General features: G+C 46.3%; 1 protein-coding gene across 1 annotated transcript in view; it reads right to left on the bottom strand.

Annotated features, from left to right (window-relative positions):
- The window catches only part of LOC121290471 (lysosome membrane protein 2-like), an 87,684-nt gene that overhangs the window by 21,254 nt on the left and 48,126 nt on the right, over positions 1-18,304 (bottom strand). The window contains exons 6-7 of the mRNA XM_041210910.1: positions 11,995-12,086; positions 5,715-5,834 (exon numbers count right to left, since the gene is read on the bottom strand). Coding sequence (XP_041066844.1) covers positions 5,715-5,834; positions 11,995-12,086 — 212 coding nt within the window. The remainder of the gene's footprint in view (positions 1-5,714; positions 5,835-11,994; positions 12,087-18,304) is intronic.

Here is an 18,304-nt window from a genome sequence, read left to right as displayed (position 1 = left end):
ATGGTAACAGCATAACCCCAGCAACCTCTGTCTATTTTCATTCATCTTCCCAATTCCCTGGTCCCAGCTGTGTAGTTGGCAGCTGTCCTTGCACTGCAGTCCCTGAGAAGGTACGGTCCCTCAGTGCTGGGAATCCTGCTGATGGCTGCCTAACATGTCTTAAAGAATTGACCTTTGACATCTGGCATGGAGGTGATGGTCAGGACGAGACACACACGAGGTTAACTGGGCTGTTAACAAGCGAGGAATAAGAAGTCTCTCAGAGCCTTCTGTGGGGACAGTTTAATCATTGCGAGCAGAGTGCTTTTCACTGCGAACCCCACTCCAGGCTCACATCTGGTCTCTGGAGTTTTCCCTTGCCAGAAGAACGTGTAGTGTTTCTCTTTAAGGAATCCACTTTGGTTAAGACTAGTTTTTTTTGCAGTGCAGCAACGTCAAGAGATAACTCTCTAAGCTCCAAGCACCCACTGAACCAAGCAGGCCCTGGTGGAACAACACCTAAATTGACTGGAGCTGTCCAGCTTGCGTAGTAGCTACCCAGTGAGCCATGATAATCTCTCCCATCATTGGAAGTAATCCCTGGTGCTCATGCTCTACACCAATTGAGTGAGAGCTTTTAACCGGTGACTGTTTCTTACCGTGTTGTGGAATGGAAACCGTGAAGCTGGAGACGCAGACCTGGGCAAATAGCGTGGAGACCCTCAGTTACCCAAGCATCAGGGCTCCCCTGTTAGCATTGCTAGTATTGGCCAAAGGAAAGGATGAAACCAGTGCTGTTTGGTACCAGCTGTGCTGCAGGAGTTGCCGGAAAGGTGCCTGAGAGGTGACAGATTACCGTCCATAAGGCTCCACTCAGAATTTTCTGTCAGGTCTAATCCCTTAGCCTTCTTCTCTCCCAAAACGCCCACAAGGCATTCGGGGTATTTACCCTTAGCTGGGGGTCTGGTTTGTGGGCACCAGGGTGTAACCACATGCCAGTATGGGGTCCAAGACTCCTCCGAGGAGCCACGAGGTACCCAGTTTACCACAAGGAGATGCTACATAGGACTTGCTAATGAAGAGACTTAAGCCAGGATTTTATGTCCTGCAGCGAGTCTGCGCCCAACCTGAATGGGCGTGAAATCACGTGAGGTGACGTTGGGCGAGCGTCCCGATGTCAAAGCGCACTTCTGCGATTTTTCGCTCAGTGGACAACAGTCAGAAGAGCGCTTGCTGACAATTAAAAGGGCAATTGAGCCCATTCACGGCCCAGTTGTCAGCGATTTTTCAAGGCCCTTCCAACCATACGGTTGGCGTGTGGGCCAATCGGCCAGGAGGGCTTTACATTTTTGATGAAACCTCATCCAAGGCCGGGATGAAATTTCCATTGGGATTTAAAATGTAAAAATATCTGGAGCTGTGTTTTTTATGAGATCTGCTTTCAGGTGCTTGATTGTGCTGCACTGACATTTTTTGCAGCTTTTGTGCTTTCTTTTATTATTTGGAGGTCTGCAGCTCCCTGGGGCAGCTGTCTGTCTTCAGGGAGCTCACTGGAAACTCTCACCAGCACTCGCGATGATGTCGGTGCCCACCCTCTTCCTGCCCCCACCAGCAGTGCTGAGCCTTTCTCCGGACGTGTTTCATGCTGACTGGCTAATGAGGAATCATGGTTGGGGGCCGTTCACAAGCAGAAGCACATTGCGCATCTGCTTCCAGGCCCACCGATCATGCTCCCGATGAGGGAAAAATTCAGGCCTATGCACTGGCGGGAGAGGTTTCTGTGCTCAACTCTCTTCTCAAATTGTACTTCTAACCAGCGGTGAGAGCTGAAAGCAAGAGGCGACAAGCAGACTGACCAGTGCGCACCACGCGCTATGCTAACACACTGACACATGTCATCAACCGGAGATACACATCTCCTCTATGTTTTACTGATCAAACCATTTAATACAGAGTCACCGGAGGGGGTGAATGGGTCACCGATTAGGTCACCTCACAGCCTTCTTATTTCTAGAAAAAAGAGCCCCATCTGTTCATCCTTTCCTGATAGATATAATCTCCCTGTTCTGGTGTTATCCCTGTAAATCAGCTTTTGCTCCTTATCTGGTGTCTCAATGTCCTTTTTGTTGTATGGATACTCGAATTGTATACCCTCCTCACCCTATGGAGACTTGACTTGTACACACTCCTCACCCTATGGAGACTCGACTTGTATGCACTCCTCACCCTATGGAGACTCGACTTGTACACTCTCCTCACCCTATGGAGACTTGACTTGTACAACCTCCTCACCTTATGGAGACTCGACTTGTACAACCTCCTCACCTTATGGAGACTCGACTTGTACAGACTCCTCACCTTATGGAGACTCAACTTGTACACTCTCCTCCCCCAATGGAGACTTGACTAGTACACCCTCCTCACCCTATGGAGACTCGACTTGTACACACTCCTCACCCTATGGAGACTTGACTTGTACACACTCCTCACCCAATGGAGACTCGACTTGTACACTCTCTTCACCCTATGGAGTCTTGACTTGTACACTCTCCTTACCCTATGGAGACTTGACTTGTACACCCTCCTCACCTTATGGAGACTCGACTTGTACAGACTCCTCACCCTATGGAGAGTCGACTTGTACACACTCCTCATCCTATGGAGACTCGACTTGTACACCCTCCTCACCCTATGGAGACGCGACTTGTACGCACTCCTCACCCTATGGAGACTTGACTTGTACAACCTCCTCACCTTATGGAGACTCGACTTGTACACCCTCCTCACCCTATGGAGACTTGACTTGTACACCCTCACCTTATGGAGACTCGACTTGTACACCCTCCTCACCCTATGGAGACTCGACTTGTACACCCTCCTCACCCTATGGAGACTTGACTTGTACACCCTCCTCACCTTATGGAGACTCGACTTGTACACACTCCTCACTCTATGGAGACTCGACTTCTACACACTCCTCATCCTATGGAGACTTGACTTGTACATACTCCTCATCCTATGGAGAATCAACTTGTACACACAGGAAAAGAAATGGTTGTTCAAACTGTGACAGTGGTACAGGTGAAATGTGTTCTGTCAGAACATACAGGAAAAGGGGATATGGTTCAGGATAGTCCAGAGAATCCTGATGAAGGAAGTCAGACTAACAGATGTTTTGTGTCAAAGGGAGGAGTGTTCCCTTACTCCCCAATAAAATAAGTAAGCAGATCAAAATTTTGAGAGATACAGGGGCAGATCAATCATTGATAGTGGATAATGAGACAATTTGTGTTCCAGGTAGTTTTATGAAGGAAAGAATATTAACAAGGAGTATTAATGGAATTTATGAACCTCATTTCGATTTAGCAAAGTAAAAGTGACATTTTTGTGCATTAACACCTCATTTCTTCTCTGGCCAAAATCTCTTTTTGCCATTTCAAGGATGTTGTTGAGATGCTTCATATGTTCATACAAAAACGTTTCATATTCTGCTTGGCTCGATCTTTGAGCTTTTTATGATATTGTTGTTTTTCCAGATTCCATTTCAAACAAGTCTTTTCCACTTCTTTTTGAGCAACATCAATTATATTCTCCCTGTAGAGTTTCATAGTTCATTCCAACCCTTCAATTCTTTTACATAGTCTGCGAACTATTTCATTCCACTCCTTTACAAGCTTTTCATGGTCTTTTGCAAACTGTCCACTTTGCCTGGATATTTTGAGTAATAGCACTGATGAGCACTTCTCCAGGTCATTTCGCGCTTTCAGTCATTTTTGTTGACAATTCTTGATTTCCAATTCTGCATGCCTTTTAGTTGTTTTCATAGTGTTTCCTCCAAAGGGAAGATGTTATGAAATAGAAATAGGTTAAGTAAGTTATATTTGTAGTTGTGGGTGTTAGAAATGAGTTTTAGCTTCAATTTTTAAGTTTGATTTGTATTTCTGCATCTGTTTGTTAAGAAAAGGTCATGTTGAGTTTTACTTTCACTTTAAAAGGTTCCTGCATTTCTAATGAGAGTTTTATGACTGTTGCAGTAAGGTAAACAAACAAGAGTAGAGAAACTGAGCTATTGCCTAGCAACAGGGGTCCCCGCAGGGACACACAGAAAAGACTAGAAACAGCAGCTTGCGTTGGAAGCTGTGAAGTTCTGTTGGTTTTGAAAGTAGCTGCCAGGAGACTCTGGAGCAAAGGGGACAGATAGCCAGTCCCAAGCTAAAGAAAATACACCGAAATCCAGGGGAGTGGGACAGGAGAAGTCCCAAGCAGACCTTCTAGTCAAAGGAAGGACATGAACCTGAAAAAGGCCCTGTTAAGTGAAGTTAAGAATAAGAGACAGAGAGAAAGGCTCCAAGCATCAGATTTAAAGAGACAAAATCTGCATAAAGCAGATTTAAAGCGAGAACAGCGTGCAAGAAGTCAGAGGGTCCAAAAAGACAACTGAGGGTCTGTAACTCTTTGCTGTGGGCATGTGAAGCAGTGGTGTACCGTTGACCATTGAGTCAGTGAGAGAGAGTGTGTGGAAGAAAGCTTGAATGTATGCGGTAACTCAAGTAGAGGAACATCAGAAGGAGAGTTCGAAACCATGGAGGTAAACCCTTGCGGAAGGCATCTGAGAAAAAGGGTCAGTTTGGGAGAAGATTCCAAGGCGAATACTTGGAAAGTGGAGATTGGGAACCCTCGTGTGAAAGACAGAGTTCAGTGTGATGAGTTGACTCACGGTGTAACAAGCATCTGGGGGGTATTGGGTAGAGGTCCATAGTATCTGTCTGGGGTGGCATTTGTCTCTAGGTTTCAGAGTGTGGTGTGTCTGACCATAGGTTTACTTACTGCTTTACTTACTGTGTACTTACTGCGAACATTAAAGTATAAGATAACTTTTGTAACTTGTGTTATCCTTATAAATCTGTATACTTCTGTAAAGGTATAGCTGTAGATGAAGGAATATTGTAATATATTTCATCTTTTTTTGTTTAATAAATGTTTTATGCTTGTTTAAAAGTTCATTAGCTGACTCTAGTGACTCTGTTCAGTAGCCCTTCTCCATGTATCTAAACAAACAAGTAAATTTAGGATCTATTAAGCTGGGTTCCACCCTGGTACCAGGCTTGTTCAGTAGTAACCTCTGATGTGGATCATAACAATACACACTCCTCATCCTATGGAGACACGACTTGTACACACTCCTTATCCTGTGCAGACTCGACTTGTACACACTCCTCACCCAATGGAGATTCGACTTATACACACTCCCCACCCAATGGAGACCCGACTTTTACACACTCCTCATCCTGTGCAGACTTGACTTGTACACACTCCTCACCCAATGGAGACCCAACTTGTACACACTCCTCACCCAATGGAGATTCGACTTATACACACTCCCCACCCAATGGAGACCCGACTTTTACACACTCCTCATCCTGTGCAGACTTGACTTGTACACACTCCTCACCCAATGGAGACCCAACTTGTACACGCTCCTAACCCTATGGAGACCCGACTTGTACACACTCCTAACTCTATGGAGACCCAACTTGTACGCACTCCTCACCCAATGGAGACACGACTTGTACACACTCCTAACCCTGTGGAGACCCGACTTGTACGCACTCCTCACCCAATGGAGACTCAACTTGTACACACTCCTCACCCGATGGAGACTCGACTTGTACACCCTCCTCACCCTATGGAGGTCCGACTTGTACACACTCCCCACCTTCCATTCATGCAATTACCTGCAAATATCAGATGCGAAAATGTAAAGCTTTTCATTCTTTTTTATTAAAGGGTGGAAGCTTGTTCCATCAGTTCCATTGATCATGTTGCAAAACTTTGATGGCCACCAGTTTACAGACCTGTTCAAAAGAAAATATTCAACATATGTCAATCATTCAGTCGTTTGTCTTGACTAATTCTCAAGGTGAGTGGCATTCTGACTGTAGACTGGAAGATTGCTCCCACCACAACAAATGTTAACATGAAGAACACCCAGGGAGAATTGAGGTTGCATCTAGGCTTAAAGTTTCTCCACACAATTCCACCGATACGAGTTAATCTCAAAAACAGTATGGTACCTACGTACCTATGTGCAAGAAATGAGGGGTGCATCACAACATTAAGTCCACTTCAAAAAAGACTTCATAGCTGGGAATGAACTTTGAGGCATCCCAAGATCATGAAAAGGTGCTTTGTATCTTTGGTGCACAGTTGGCTGAAATGTTGCACATTTTTTCTTTGTGATCATAGATTTATAGAATGGTTACTGTATAGAAGGAGCCCATTCTGCCCATCATGTCTGCCCTAGCTCTCTGCAAGAGCAACTTTCGATTTGAAGCCCACAGTTGAACCAGCCTCCACCACACTGTCAGGCAGTGCATTCTGGAATCTAACCACTTACTCCGTAAAAACATATTTTCTCATGTTGCTTTTGGCTCTTTTGCCAAACACCTTATACCGGGGCTGGATTTTACCGTCGGTGAGCGGGGGCAGGCGGAACTCCCGACGTCACCACACTCCACTTACATTTTCAGGTAGGCAGGGGCTCAGCAAAATCAGCAGTGCACCCGCCGACCTGTCAATGGCCAATTGAGGCCATTGACAGAGTCAATTAAGTAATTAAAGGACCTGCCCATCCAACCGAGGCAGGCCAGGAGCCCCAGCGCAAACTAGAAAAAGCATGGAACCTCATCCATGGGCGGGATTTGGTTTCATGTCGGGTTTTAAAAATTTTAATATAGTTTTTTTGGAAATTATGACGGTTATTTTCAGAACTCAGAAGGCCCTTCCCTCCCTTGGTACAATTGCTAAGCAGTTATTTGAGCCAGTCCCATTATTTTTTGCCTTGCTTGTGTGAAAGCACTTTTTCAGGCCTATGAAATGTGTGGTGCTTTGGCTATGCACCAGCTATTATTCATTGAATAGATTAGTCAAGTCAAGTGCAACTTATGTGACAATGTCCTACAGAACAGCAAGATTGAAACACACCTGAGCTGCATACATCAGGTCACATCAGTGCTGCAGGTATTTTAAGAAGCTGGTGATCCAGACTGCAATGGTAATCTCCATAAGCTTTATGCAGGCGTTGCAATTTTCCACTCTGCTTGCTTTCTACATCAGGGGCTTTGCCGTACATTATTGGGTCTAGAAATGCTGGTTTTATACAAAATGAAATAGCGGCAAATACCTTTCAAAGGACAGCGAGTTCATAAAAATATTTGCCACGTCTTTTTCATTTATCTACAGAATCATAATGCAATGTCAAGACCACTGCACTATTTTCTGTGATTTGTTGATGAAAAGTCATGGCCCTTTCCTCTTGCCATAACAACTATTGTTGAAGATGATCCCTCTTGAATGGGTGCATCCAATCGCACTTCAGATAACACTCATAGGCCTGAAATTTTAAGGATGGAGTGAGCTCAGCCTCTGCCTCCGGAGAATCCCCGCTGATTGCAACAGCCCTGCTGGCATTTTACACTCCAATGGGTGTTGATTGCGTTGGGCAGGTCTTCTACCCCACACTCGAGAGGAAGTGCCACCTTGGGGAGGTGCCAGCCAATCTCCAGTCCCTGCAGCAACAGCGCCGCAGTGGCTGGAAGAGGAACTACACAGAGCAGCCTGAGACTGAGGCCTGGATTCTCTGTGCCCTCGGGCGTTGGGTGTGTTCGGTGGCTTGAGCAGACAATATGGCGTGACAGTTTCATGATGGCGTGAAACCAGTTCGTGATCATCAGCTCAGCCCGCTGATGGCAGAGCATGTTCTCAGCCATGGGACATCGGGAACCTCACTGCAATACATCAGCATATCATTATTAGGCCTGTCCGCTGGAATCGTTCCCCACCCGCTGGATCGGCCGCCCACATCAGTGGGAAAACACGCCATTGTAGAACATGTCCAGACAGCTGTGACGTGCAGAATTCGGGACTTACCCACCAGAGCTTTTCTCACATTGTCTGAGGAGAAGAAGATGGAGCCTGACATCACTGGCACACTGGAAGAATGTCCATGGCATGCTGGGTGGATTCTCATGGATATGGCTCTGCTGCGAAGCAGCTCACGGAAATTGGAAAGTCACCGTTGATGCTCACAACGGATGATGGTTGAAGAGGTGGGAGAGGAAGGGCTAGGATTGGCTGGGAGAGGAAGAAGTGTCAGTGGGGGATGGGGGCTGAGGTTGGCAAGGGGGGGAATGAAAGTGTCAGGATGGGGTGAGGTTGGGAGGAGGGAATTAAGGTGTCAGAGCGGGGTTGGGAGGGGAGGGAGAATGGGGAGGAGGGGGTAACAGGGGAGAAGATGGCACTGGGGTGGTAGGTGTAAGGGGGGGGTGGTGGAACATGCAAGGGAAGGGGTGCAGAGAGTGGAAGGTGTCTGGGGGGAATGAAGGGATGTGGAAAGGGGAGGGTGTCCAGGGGAAGGAAGGGGTGCTTGGAGGGGAGGAACTAAGGATAGTGGAAGAGGTAAGGGTGGAGGAAGGAGTCAAGAAGGGGGAGGGACTAAGCGGGGGATGGGAGTAGTCCGGAGGGGTTGGGAGGATTGGGGGGGGCAAGGGTTCTGGGGTGAAGAGGTGCAAAGGGGAGAAGAGGTCTGGAGGGGGGTGTGCAGGCGAATGTGCACAGGAGGGGTCTGATGGGTCCATGTCTGCCTCCTGGGGAGCGAACTGAAGGGAGGCGTGGTATGGAGGAAGGGTGAGAATGACCGAGGGCAGCGTGAGGTGGTTGGGTGGGAGGATACGAGATTGACAGCAGTGATAGAAGGGATGGCGAGAGTGGTTGGTGGGGACCCAGGGGCAGACATGGACTCTGGGGATGGGTAGGAGGAGGTCGAGGTGGTGAATGTGGATGGGGGTGGGATTTTTCGGGAGGAAGGGAATGTGCACATTCACTTGGACATCCCCGAAAGAAAGGGTTGTGGCTGGAAGGTCAGGGAGGGGAGGTGGAAGGTAATGCCGGGGGGAGGTGGGGCGTATGTCAACTGTGATGGGGGAAAGGAAATGGGTGACCGGGGGAGGGTAAAAGACGGGGGAGCACACCATGCAGTAAAACCAGGCCATGAGGCCATGCTGTCCAAATCAAAAGTGAAACGAGCCCATGGTGGGCGATATGATGTGCGGCATAGGAGTGTGATCAGTCATTGGGTAGAGATGCAGGTCAGCTCAGATGGATTACTGAAAGCGAACCCCAGCAGCCGGCGTTCAAAATGCTCAGGACATTGGGATGAGCGTGAAATGTGAAGGATCTGCGTACGTGGGAGAGTGCTTGTACGAGGCTCTGAAAGGCCCTGCCACACACACACTGTTCCTTCCAGAATCACTCATGGACTGGCTGCTCCCTCTGCTGTGACAGGTCTTCCTGGCTGCTTATTTCTACCTCTTCACTGGAGGAGGAGTCCTCTTCGCTGCAGGTGATGACACGGATGGAGCTTAGGGTGAGGGTGTTGGTCCCTTGGCAGAGCTTCCTGTGAACCAAAGTAGAAATAATTAGTGCATGGCAGCAGAATCAAAAGCAGGAGAGAGAGCACTCACAGTTGCGTTGAGAGAGGGATGATGTGGTGCAGGATCTTCAGGTGGGTGTTCGCTGCTGACCTCACCGTCACCACAGGCAGGGTCCACATCCTCACCAGTCAGCACGATGGCACACTCCTCCGAGTGAGTGAGGGGCCTAATGTGGGCCATTCCACCCCCAGTCTGGGACCTCTCCCTGCTGAGGTGAGCGGGCTTCTCCTGCAAAGAAACAAAGAGAGAGTGTGAGCAGGATGCATGGCTCTGCCTGGAATGTTTGTGTGGTGAGCAGAGCCATGAACAGGATGAGGGTGCGAGCTCCAGAGGATATGAGCCTGATGGAGATGTGAGGGTGTGTGTGAGAGTTAATGTGTTGCCCGAGGTGTGAGATCCCTATGGATGTGTGATGTGTTTGTGAGTGTGTGAGTTGAGAGTGATGAGAGGAGTGAATTATCCTGAATGAGATCATTCATCCTGTAGTGGCACTGGGTGGCTGTCCTCTTTTTCAGGGCATTGGCACTGACCACTGCTGCCAACGCCTCCCTAGCCTGGTTGGTCATGCTGCGGCCCATCCTGTGGCCAGACCGGAGGTAGAGGACTTTGCCGCGGACATCCACGGTGTCCAAAAGGTGCTCCGGTGACACGTGGCTGAACCTGGGGGATTTGCTGCAGTCTTTCTGTCTTTCAGGGCCTTGTCTTCCCTGCAGCAGTCGTGGGTTGGAAGCTCTGAGATGTGTGTGCGGCTGGACTTTAAATATGGTGGGGAGGAGACAGCTGGCAGGGGAATGAAAGCCCGCTCGCCATGGAAACGACGTGTTTCCCGGGAATGCATAAATAATGAGGCAGGATTGGGACGATACAGTGTGAAAACCCATCATCGCGGTCGACGGGTAAAACATTATTTTACCCATCTGCTACCGCACTGAGTGCAAATCTGGGGCGATTGTGCCTCAGTCCCAGGAACCGAATATCCAGGTAAATGTCAGGGGTCGCAGGGCAGGGAGGGTAGAAAAGGCCTGGGGGGGTCGCGAGGGGGGCATAGGCTGGGGTGGGGGGAGGCAGGTCCAGAAGTCATTGGGCCTTAAGGGGAAGGCTTCCCCAATCAGAAGGAGGCTTCTGATGGAGATGCCCACCCCCCCGTACTTTCCCCTCCCCCCTCCCAGCTGAGATCTAACTTTCTTTATTTTCAGGTTTCCCTAGCAAAGCCTCAATCATCCTGCCAGCCTAAGAATTGAGGACACGGCTCTTAAGTGGCCAATTGAGGCAAGGGCGGGTTTCCTGCCTGAGGCCTTGCCCGCCCTAGCATAAAACTGATGTGCGACCAGGGTGGGCAGGAACCTGGGGGGAAACCAGTCCCTACAATTTCACGGTCCCCCCCACCAAACCCCGGCCCCATAAAGATTCACCGGGGGTTGGGGGCGGGGGGGGGGGGTGGAGGCGGTGGTGGGTGGCAGGGTGGGGGGCTGCGAAATTCTGGCCATAGGTTATTGGTTTATGGTCCTACCTGAATCCTTTGAATGTTACCTGGTGTCGGTGATCTTGTGTTTCCGACACTAGACTGGCCGCAGGTCAAATCCCGCTACGATAATTTAGAAGTTTAAATACTGGCAATTTGTGTGTTAGCATCCAAAAAAATACCTGTAGGCGTTACTGTAGATGCCCAACTGGTTGACTAATGTCCTCTGGGGATGCTAACCCACCCATACTGAGTCTGGTCTGCATATGACTCCAGTCTTACACTAAGTGGTCGACTTTAATGCCCTCAGGATAACTAAGGTTGAACAATAACAACCACTTTGGTGATGACAGCCACAGCCAAGAACATTTAAAAGCAGGTGCTGATGGCCTGACAACAAGGGACACCCCCCAACTCCCCCACCACCCGGAGCCCGCAAGCAAACACGACAGTGGTGGCGGAATGAGGCCCTTAAGCGGGCATGAGTTGCTCAGTTAAAGGGCCCTATTGGCGTCGGGGTGGGAATGGCCTTCCATAAACCCTTCCTGCCCCTGACTTAATTGGGGCAGAAGCAGGAAGTTGGTGGGGTCTCCATCCTGCACCTGCTAGCCCAATTAAACGCCCTCTTGCTTCCAAACTTGCCTTGGGGGGGAAAACATTAAGATCCGCCCGTTAACTCTGTTTCTCTCCCCACAGAAGCTGAGAGAGTATTTCCAGCATTTTCTGTTTTTATTTTGATCCACAGTATTGTGATTTTGTATCTGATCACCTGGCCATTTACTTCATTCATGGTTACATTTACTGTGTGATACGTTTCAAAAAGTAATTCATCAGCTTTAAAGCATTTTGAGAGATCTTGAGATCATGAATATTAATACAAGTCTACAAGGTGGTGGGTTTTGGATTTTGTTAACAACAGTATAATAGTGTGAGGCAAATAGCAACAAGAATTAACAGTACATCAAATATAAACTGGATTTGCATAGACAAACCCGCCCTCAGTTCATTCACACTGAATTAAGATTTTAGTTCTGAATATTGTGATAATGAGCAGTTGCTTACTTTTGGCCATTCCACGTTATTATTTCGGTGAATTTCATGTAGTCATTTTTGCCTGCGTTGAGTAAATATTTTCCATTATTTGTTCCATTCTTCTGAAAATGTATTAAATGCTGTTATAGAAAGTGCCTTGTGTAGATGCGCCTCATCATTTATATCCCCCCTCTTTGACCCAATCTAATGTGCTTGTATTTAAAGTTGAAACTAGGTACAGAATAATAAATGCAGCTATTTTTAAATGTTCTTGGGTGTAGCTGACAATGATTACAATGATTATTTATATCTCAGCTACAGTTCTAGAATTTTATGACTCACTCTGTGAGACCTGTCTTTCAAATTAGAAAGGAATCAATATGTTTGATTGTTTCCAATTGTGGGTGAGTCCACAACAAAAGAGTATGAACATAAAATACCTCCTAAAGATCAAATAAGGAATTTGAAAGTGGAACACATTACCACATTGACTGCTTGATGCACAGAGCGTCAATGCATTTCAGGGGGGGGTTGATGTATACATGAGGAATAATAAGAATCAGGATATTTGGAGGAAGGGTAATTAGAGTTGGAGGAGGCAGGTGTAAACTACAAACACCAGCATACGATCACTTCAGCTGAATGGCCTATTTCTGGGCTGTAAATTCTACACAATTTTCTGACTATGTCTGAAATGGCTTGAATGGTTTCAATGAGAAACGGATAAACTTTATCACAGAGAGCTTTTCAGGCGCTAGATGCTCGATCAGAATTCTCATCAGGAAGTCCCACACCACAGATTGTCCCTGCTTAGGGCTCATTGGTCAGAGCCTCCCAGAACATTACGTGACCCCTGATAGACAGCAGGAGAGGCTACACCTTCATTTATTACATTTCTTCCCCCTTTAGTATTTTTACAATTTGTATTTACAGGGAAACATTTGAATACCCAACAACATATGCATATATATAACTTCAGGTGATAAAAAATCAAGTCTCTGAGTTCCTCTCCTTATACGGCTAGAGCGGCGTGGCTCTACCACTTGAGGTTCCTCAACAGGGTCAACAGGATCTGGAACTGCAACATGAGATACATCATTAGAAAAGTGGCAGCTCAGGGTTTGGAAACTCCACAGAGACATCGGGCATGTCTACTCTAGGCCGATCTGTCACCTCAGGAATTGACGGTTCAACATTAATCACAAGCGGGATGGTTGGTTGTTGGAATGCCTCTCTAGCACGAATACGATCTATGTGCTTACAAACGATTCTATCTTCCACGTACTTGGAAGGCAAAGGGACCAGTCTCTGAAACAATGGGTCCAGGAACCCAACAGGCTCCACTTCCGAAATTTTGCACGAATACCGTGTCATCTACACTGAATGTGCGAGCTTTGCTGTGTATATCATGATTCAACTTTTGATTACTCTGATTCTGATCTACCTTCCCCTCTAAATTTGGAAGCACCAGACTTAACCATTATGTAGCCAACGTTTCATCAATAATTCAGACAGTGTTGAACCAGTAGTCAAATGTGGCATTATATAATGACTGAGAAGAAAGTGGAAAGTCAAGATTCTAGACCTTCAGAAACCTCTTCATTCCACACTTGAAAATTTGTAAAGCTCTCTTGGCTAAACCATTCGATGAGGGATGTAAGGGGCTGTTTTAATTTGTCTGATTCCATTCAGATTCATGAATTCCTGAAACTTTGTGCTGGTAAAGACTGTACCATTATCAGAAACAATGGTTTCCGGTAGGCCTTGTATACTAAACAGTGATGCAGCTTTTCAATAATTGTGCTCGATGTTGGTGTTCTGGCTTCATATACATCCATCCATTTAGAATGTGCATCTACAACCAACAAAAACATGGTACCTAAGAATGGTCCTACATAATCGATATGTAGTCTAAGCCAGAGTCAACCAGGCTACTCCCACAGGTGCAGGGGAGCGGAAAAGGCAACCTCTGTTGTTGACAGTGGAGACAGTGCCTGACCAGGCATTCAATTCACTGTCAATGCCTGGCCACCAGACATAGCTTCACGTAAGCATCTTCATCTTCGGTATGCCTGGATGCGCACTGTGAATCTCTGTCAAGAGTGGTTTTCTTCCTTGTGAAGGGGTGACAACTGTTGATCCTCACAAGAAGATTCCACCTTGACAGCTTAACTCTGAGTTTCCAGCCTGGAATGGTCCCAAACCTTCAGATACAGGTGAATTTGACCATCCTTGCAAAACAAAGTCTCTGACTATCGACAATATTAGATCTCTGTGCGTCCAATTTCTAATTTGCTTCACAGGCGAAGAATCCAAGAAATTCAGCACAAGCACAACTTCTTGTGGAACAGGTGCATATACAATGCTATCTGGTAATGGGAGACGAGTGAATGCATCTGCATTTGCAATATGTAAGGCAGGACAGTACATAAAGGTTGTATTTTATCCTCACTGAATAAACCCATTAATGGTTTACGGTCTGACACAATGGTGATATGTCGTCCATGTGGGTACTGGTGGAGTTTCTTCATCCCGAATACCACCGATAAACCTTCCCTTTCAAGCTGGGAATAACCCTTCTCGGCTGTGGAGAGGGTTCTCGAGACATAGACAATTGGTCTTTCTGATCCATTTTCCATTCTATGTGTAACCTGGCTCCTACACCATTAGGAGAGGCATCATGTGTTAATACCAGCTCTTTCGATGGGTCAGAGTGTACCAATAAACACAATGAATGCAACAGTTTCTTTACTTTCACAAAGGCTTCTTCCTGTTGCGAATTCCATGACCAACGGTGATTCTTTTTTAACAACAAGTGTAATGGTGCCAACACAGCTGATAAGTTTGGCATTAAGTGGCTATAGTAGTTGATCATATCCAGGAAGGACCTGAGTTTGGTTACATTGGATAGTGAGGGTGCATCTTTTATTGCCCAAACTTTTTTTTCTACCGAATGCAAACACATGGTGTCCACCCTGTGATCCAGGTAAGTAAATTCTGGTGCTTGAAATGTGCATTTTTCCTTCTTTAACCGTACACTGACTTCCCTGAACCTTTTTAGCCTCCTCCAGGTTGGCCAGATGTTCAGTCTTCTAATTAACTTAGATTGTGACAGTGATAGGTTTGATTTTTACAGCAGTTATGTTATACAGGGAATAAATGTTGGTATCGGCAGCTTCAGGTTCTGCTGTATTTTTTAATTCAGTCATGTTGGTTTGCTGCTTTACGGGCTGTTTTGATTTTGCTCTCCAATGCCTTACTATGTGACCTTTCTTATGGCAGAAATGGTGTTCTGCCTCCTTGAGTTTACAGGTGTCCGCGCCGTGGTCACCTCCACATCGATAACAACTTAACCTTGGAGTCGCTGCTCAAGTATTTCTACTCGGCCATTTCATGTTTCTAACAGCGGACATTGCCTCTCGCTTCAATGCTCTGGGTCTGGTTTTTGTGCCACACTCAGCGGTAGGTTTCCACCCCACATGAAGAACAGCGCCATGTTGTACGTGCTGCAAAGCCTGCGAGTATCTCACAGCACTTTCCATGGCGGGGGAGGTTTCCAGGGTGTGCTTAAAGTCGATGTTGACCTCTGTGAGTAAACGGCACTGATTAGAATCATCCTGAACTCCACAAACCAATCAGTCCCGCAGCATCTCATTTAATGTGTCCCTGAAGTCACAGTGCTTGTCAACTGCTGAAGGTTTGCTAAACAGGTTGCGATAGACTCTTCCAGTGCCCTAACTCTGGAATTAAATTTAAAACGCTGCATCATTACGGATAGCATTGGCTAGAAATGTGTTTTCACAAGGCTCACTTACTCTTTATAGGACTTAGAATTGGGCACGTTCAGGGCTGTCAGGCTGTATGTCTTACTGCCACATACACTCAAAAGGATGGCTTTCTGCTTCTCCTCCGCAGTAATTTCGTCTGCTACGAAATAAAATCAGAGGCTGTCTACATATTGGCTCCAGTCTTCCATAGTCACATCATAAGGATTGATTCTGCTGAAGAGTGGCATGACTGGTGAGTCGTCTTTTCATTTTCTTAAGGTTTGATATACTCACGGTAACAAGGCAAGGTGCAGCGTTGGATCTATTTTACCCTCGTTGCCAAATGTAATGACTCAATGGATTGGACAGGTTTCAACAAGAAACAGATAAACTTTATTACAGAGAGCTTTTCAGATGCTATATGCTCGATCAGGAATCTTGTCAGAAAGCTCCATCCCCTGGATTCCCTGTGTTTAGGGCTCATTTGTTGGAGCCTCCCAGGACATCACGTGATCCCTGATAGACAGCAGGAGAAGCTATACCTTGTATTATCTTCTATACCTTCTGTTACTACAGTGACTGACTATAAGAACATAGGAACAGGAGGAGGCCATTCAGCCCCTTGGGCTTCTGTTACACAGGAATAGCCTCTCAAGCATGATACCCCATTCAATAGGCTCAAAGCTGATTTGTAACTGGACTCCAAAAGTAACTGGATTCTGTAATCCTGTTTTTACCCCATATCCCTTAATACCATTGGAAAACAGCATTTATCAATCTCAGACTTAAAATTAACAATTGATTCTACCACTGTGTGTGCTGAAGCATTTCCTAGTTTCACCCCTGCTAGGCCCAGCTCTAATTTTTACACTATGCCTCAAGTTCTAGGCTCCCCAACCAGTATCCTGTCCCCTTATTAGCTTGAAAACTTCACCTATATCACCCCTTAATCATCAATATTTAAAGATCTAGTTTAGTTAATCTCTTCTAGTAGTTTAACCCTTGGAGTCTAGGTATCGTTCTGGTAAATCAACACTGCACTGACCATACCATCCTCCTACAATAGCCCTCATGTCCAGCTCAGCAGGAGTACCCTGGCCCGGTTCCATTGAGGCCTATCTGATGGTAGCCGTAGCATCTCCCTCAATGGCTTCTTTTCCCATTCCCATAGCTGCACTGTTACATTTGGAGTTCTCCCAGGATCTATCCTTGTCCCTCTCCTCTTCCTTATCCATATCCCGCCCCTTGGGAGCATTATCTTTAGAGACGGGCTCAGGTTCCACATGGGCACAGGTGTCAGCCAGCTCTACCTCGTCACCAGCTCTCTCTCAACTCTTCCATCGCAGCAGTGTTGTTAGGCGACCTGTCCCGTTTATAACTTTAGAAGGGCTAGCTGCTCCTTCAGGGAAGGCTGAACAAATTGGGTTGAAATTCTCTGGAGTTTAGAAGAATGAGAGGTGATCTATTTGAAACATTCAAGATTCTGCAGGGTCTTGACAGGGGAAATGCTGAGAGGTTGTCTCCGCTGGTCAGGGAATCTAAAACACGGGGGCACATTCTCAGGATAAGTGGCCAATCATTTAGGACTGAGATGAGGGGAAATTTCTTCACTCAAAGGGCTGTGAATCTTTGGAATTCTCTACCCCAGAGGGTTGTGGATGCACTGTCAGGATTTTGGTCTCTCAGGGAATCAAAAGATATGAGGAACGGGCGGGAAATTGGATTTAAAGCCCAAGATTGTATTGAATGGTGGAGCAGGCTGGGCCTAACATTCTCCTGTTCCTATTTCTTGTGCTCCTTGAGAAGCTGGATGATCAAAGTCATTGGATCTGTGGTTCACCTTGAAACACCATCCTATCTTAAAAGTGCAAGATAAATGTAAATTATTGATAAAAATTACAATCAAAATGAAAATCAAATAGGATCCAGTTAGTGTTTGGCCATTTACTGTCAAAGATGGATTTTGTCCAAAGGTAATATACAGAAACATCAAGATAAAAGCAAAAAACTGTGGATGCTGGAAATCCAAAACAAAAATAAAAATACCTGGAAAAACTCAGCAGGTCTGGCAGCATCTGCGGAGAGGAACACAGTTAATGTTTCGAGTCCGTATGACTCTTCAACAGAACTAAGTAAAAGTAGAAAAGAGGTGAAATATAAGCTAGTTTAAAGGTTTGGGGGGGGTGGGGTAGAGCTGGATATAGGGCCAGTGAAAGGTGGAGATAACCAAAGGATGCCATAGACAAAAGGACAAAGAGGTGTTGAAGGTGGTGATATTATCTAAGGTATGTGCTATCTAAGGGTAGAAAGCAGGACAAGCAAGGTACAGATAGCCCTAGTGGGGGTGGGGTAGGGTGAAGGGAAGGGATCGAAATAGGCTAAAAGGTAGAGATAAAACAATGGATGGAAATACATTTAAAAATAATGGAAATAGGTGGGAAAAGAAAAATCTATATAAATTATTGGAAAAAAGAGGGGGATAATCGGAAAGGGTGTGGGGATGGAGGAGAGAGTTTAAGATCTAAAATTGTTGAACTCGATATTCAGTCCGGAAGGCTGTAAAGTGCCTAGTC

The sequence above is a fragment of the Carcharodon carcharias genome, chromosome 18, assembly GCF_017639515.1.
Source record: "Carcharodon carcharias isolate sCarCar2 chromosome 18, sCarCar2.pri, whole genome shotgun sequence".
Taxonomy (NCBI): Eukaryota; Metazoa; Chordata; class Chondrichthyes; order Lamniformes; family Lamnidae; genus Carcharodon; species Carcharodon carcharias.
The sequence above is the reverse complement of the archived record's forward strand: the minus strand, read 5'-3'. Positions and strand labels throughout refer to the sequence as shown.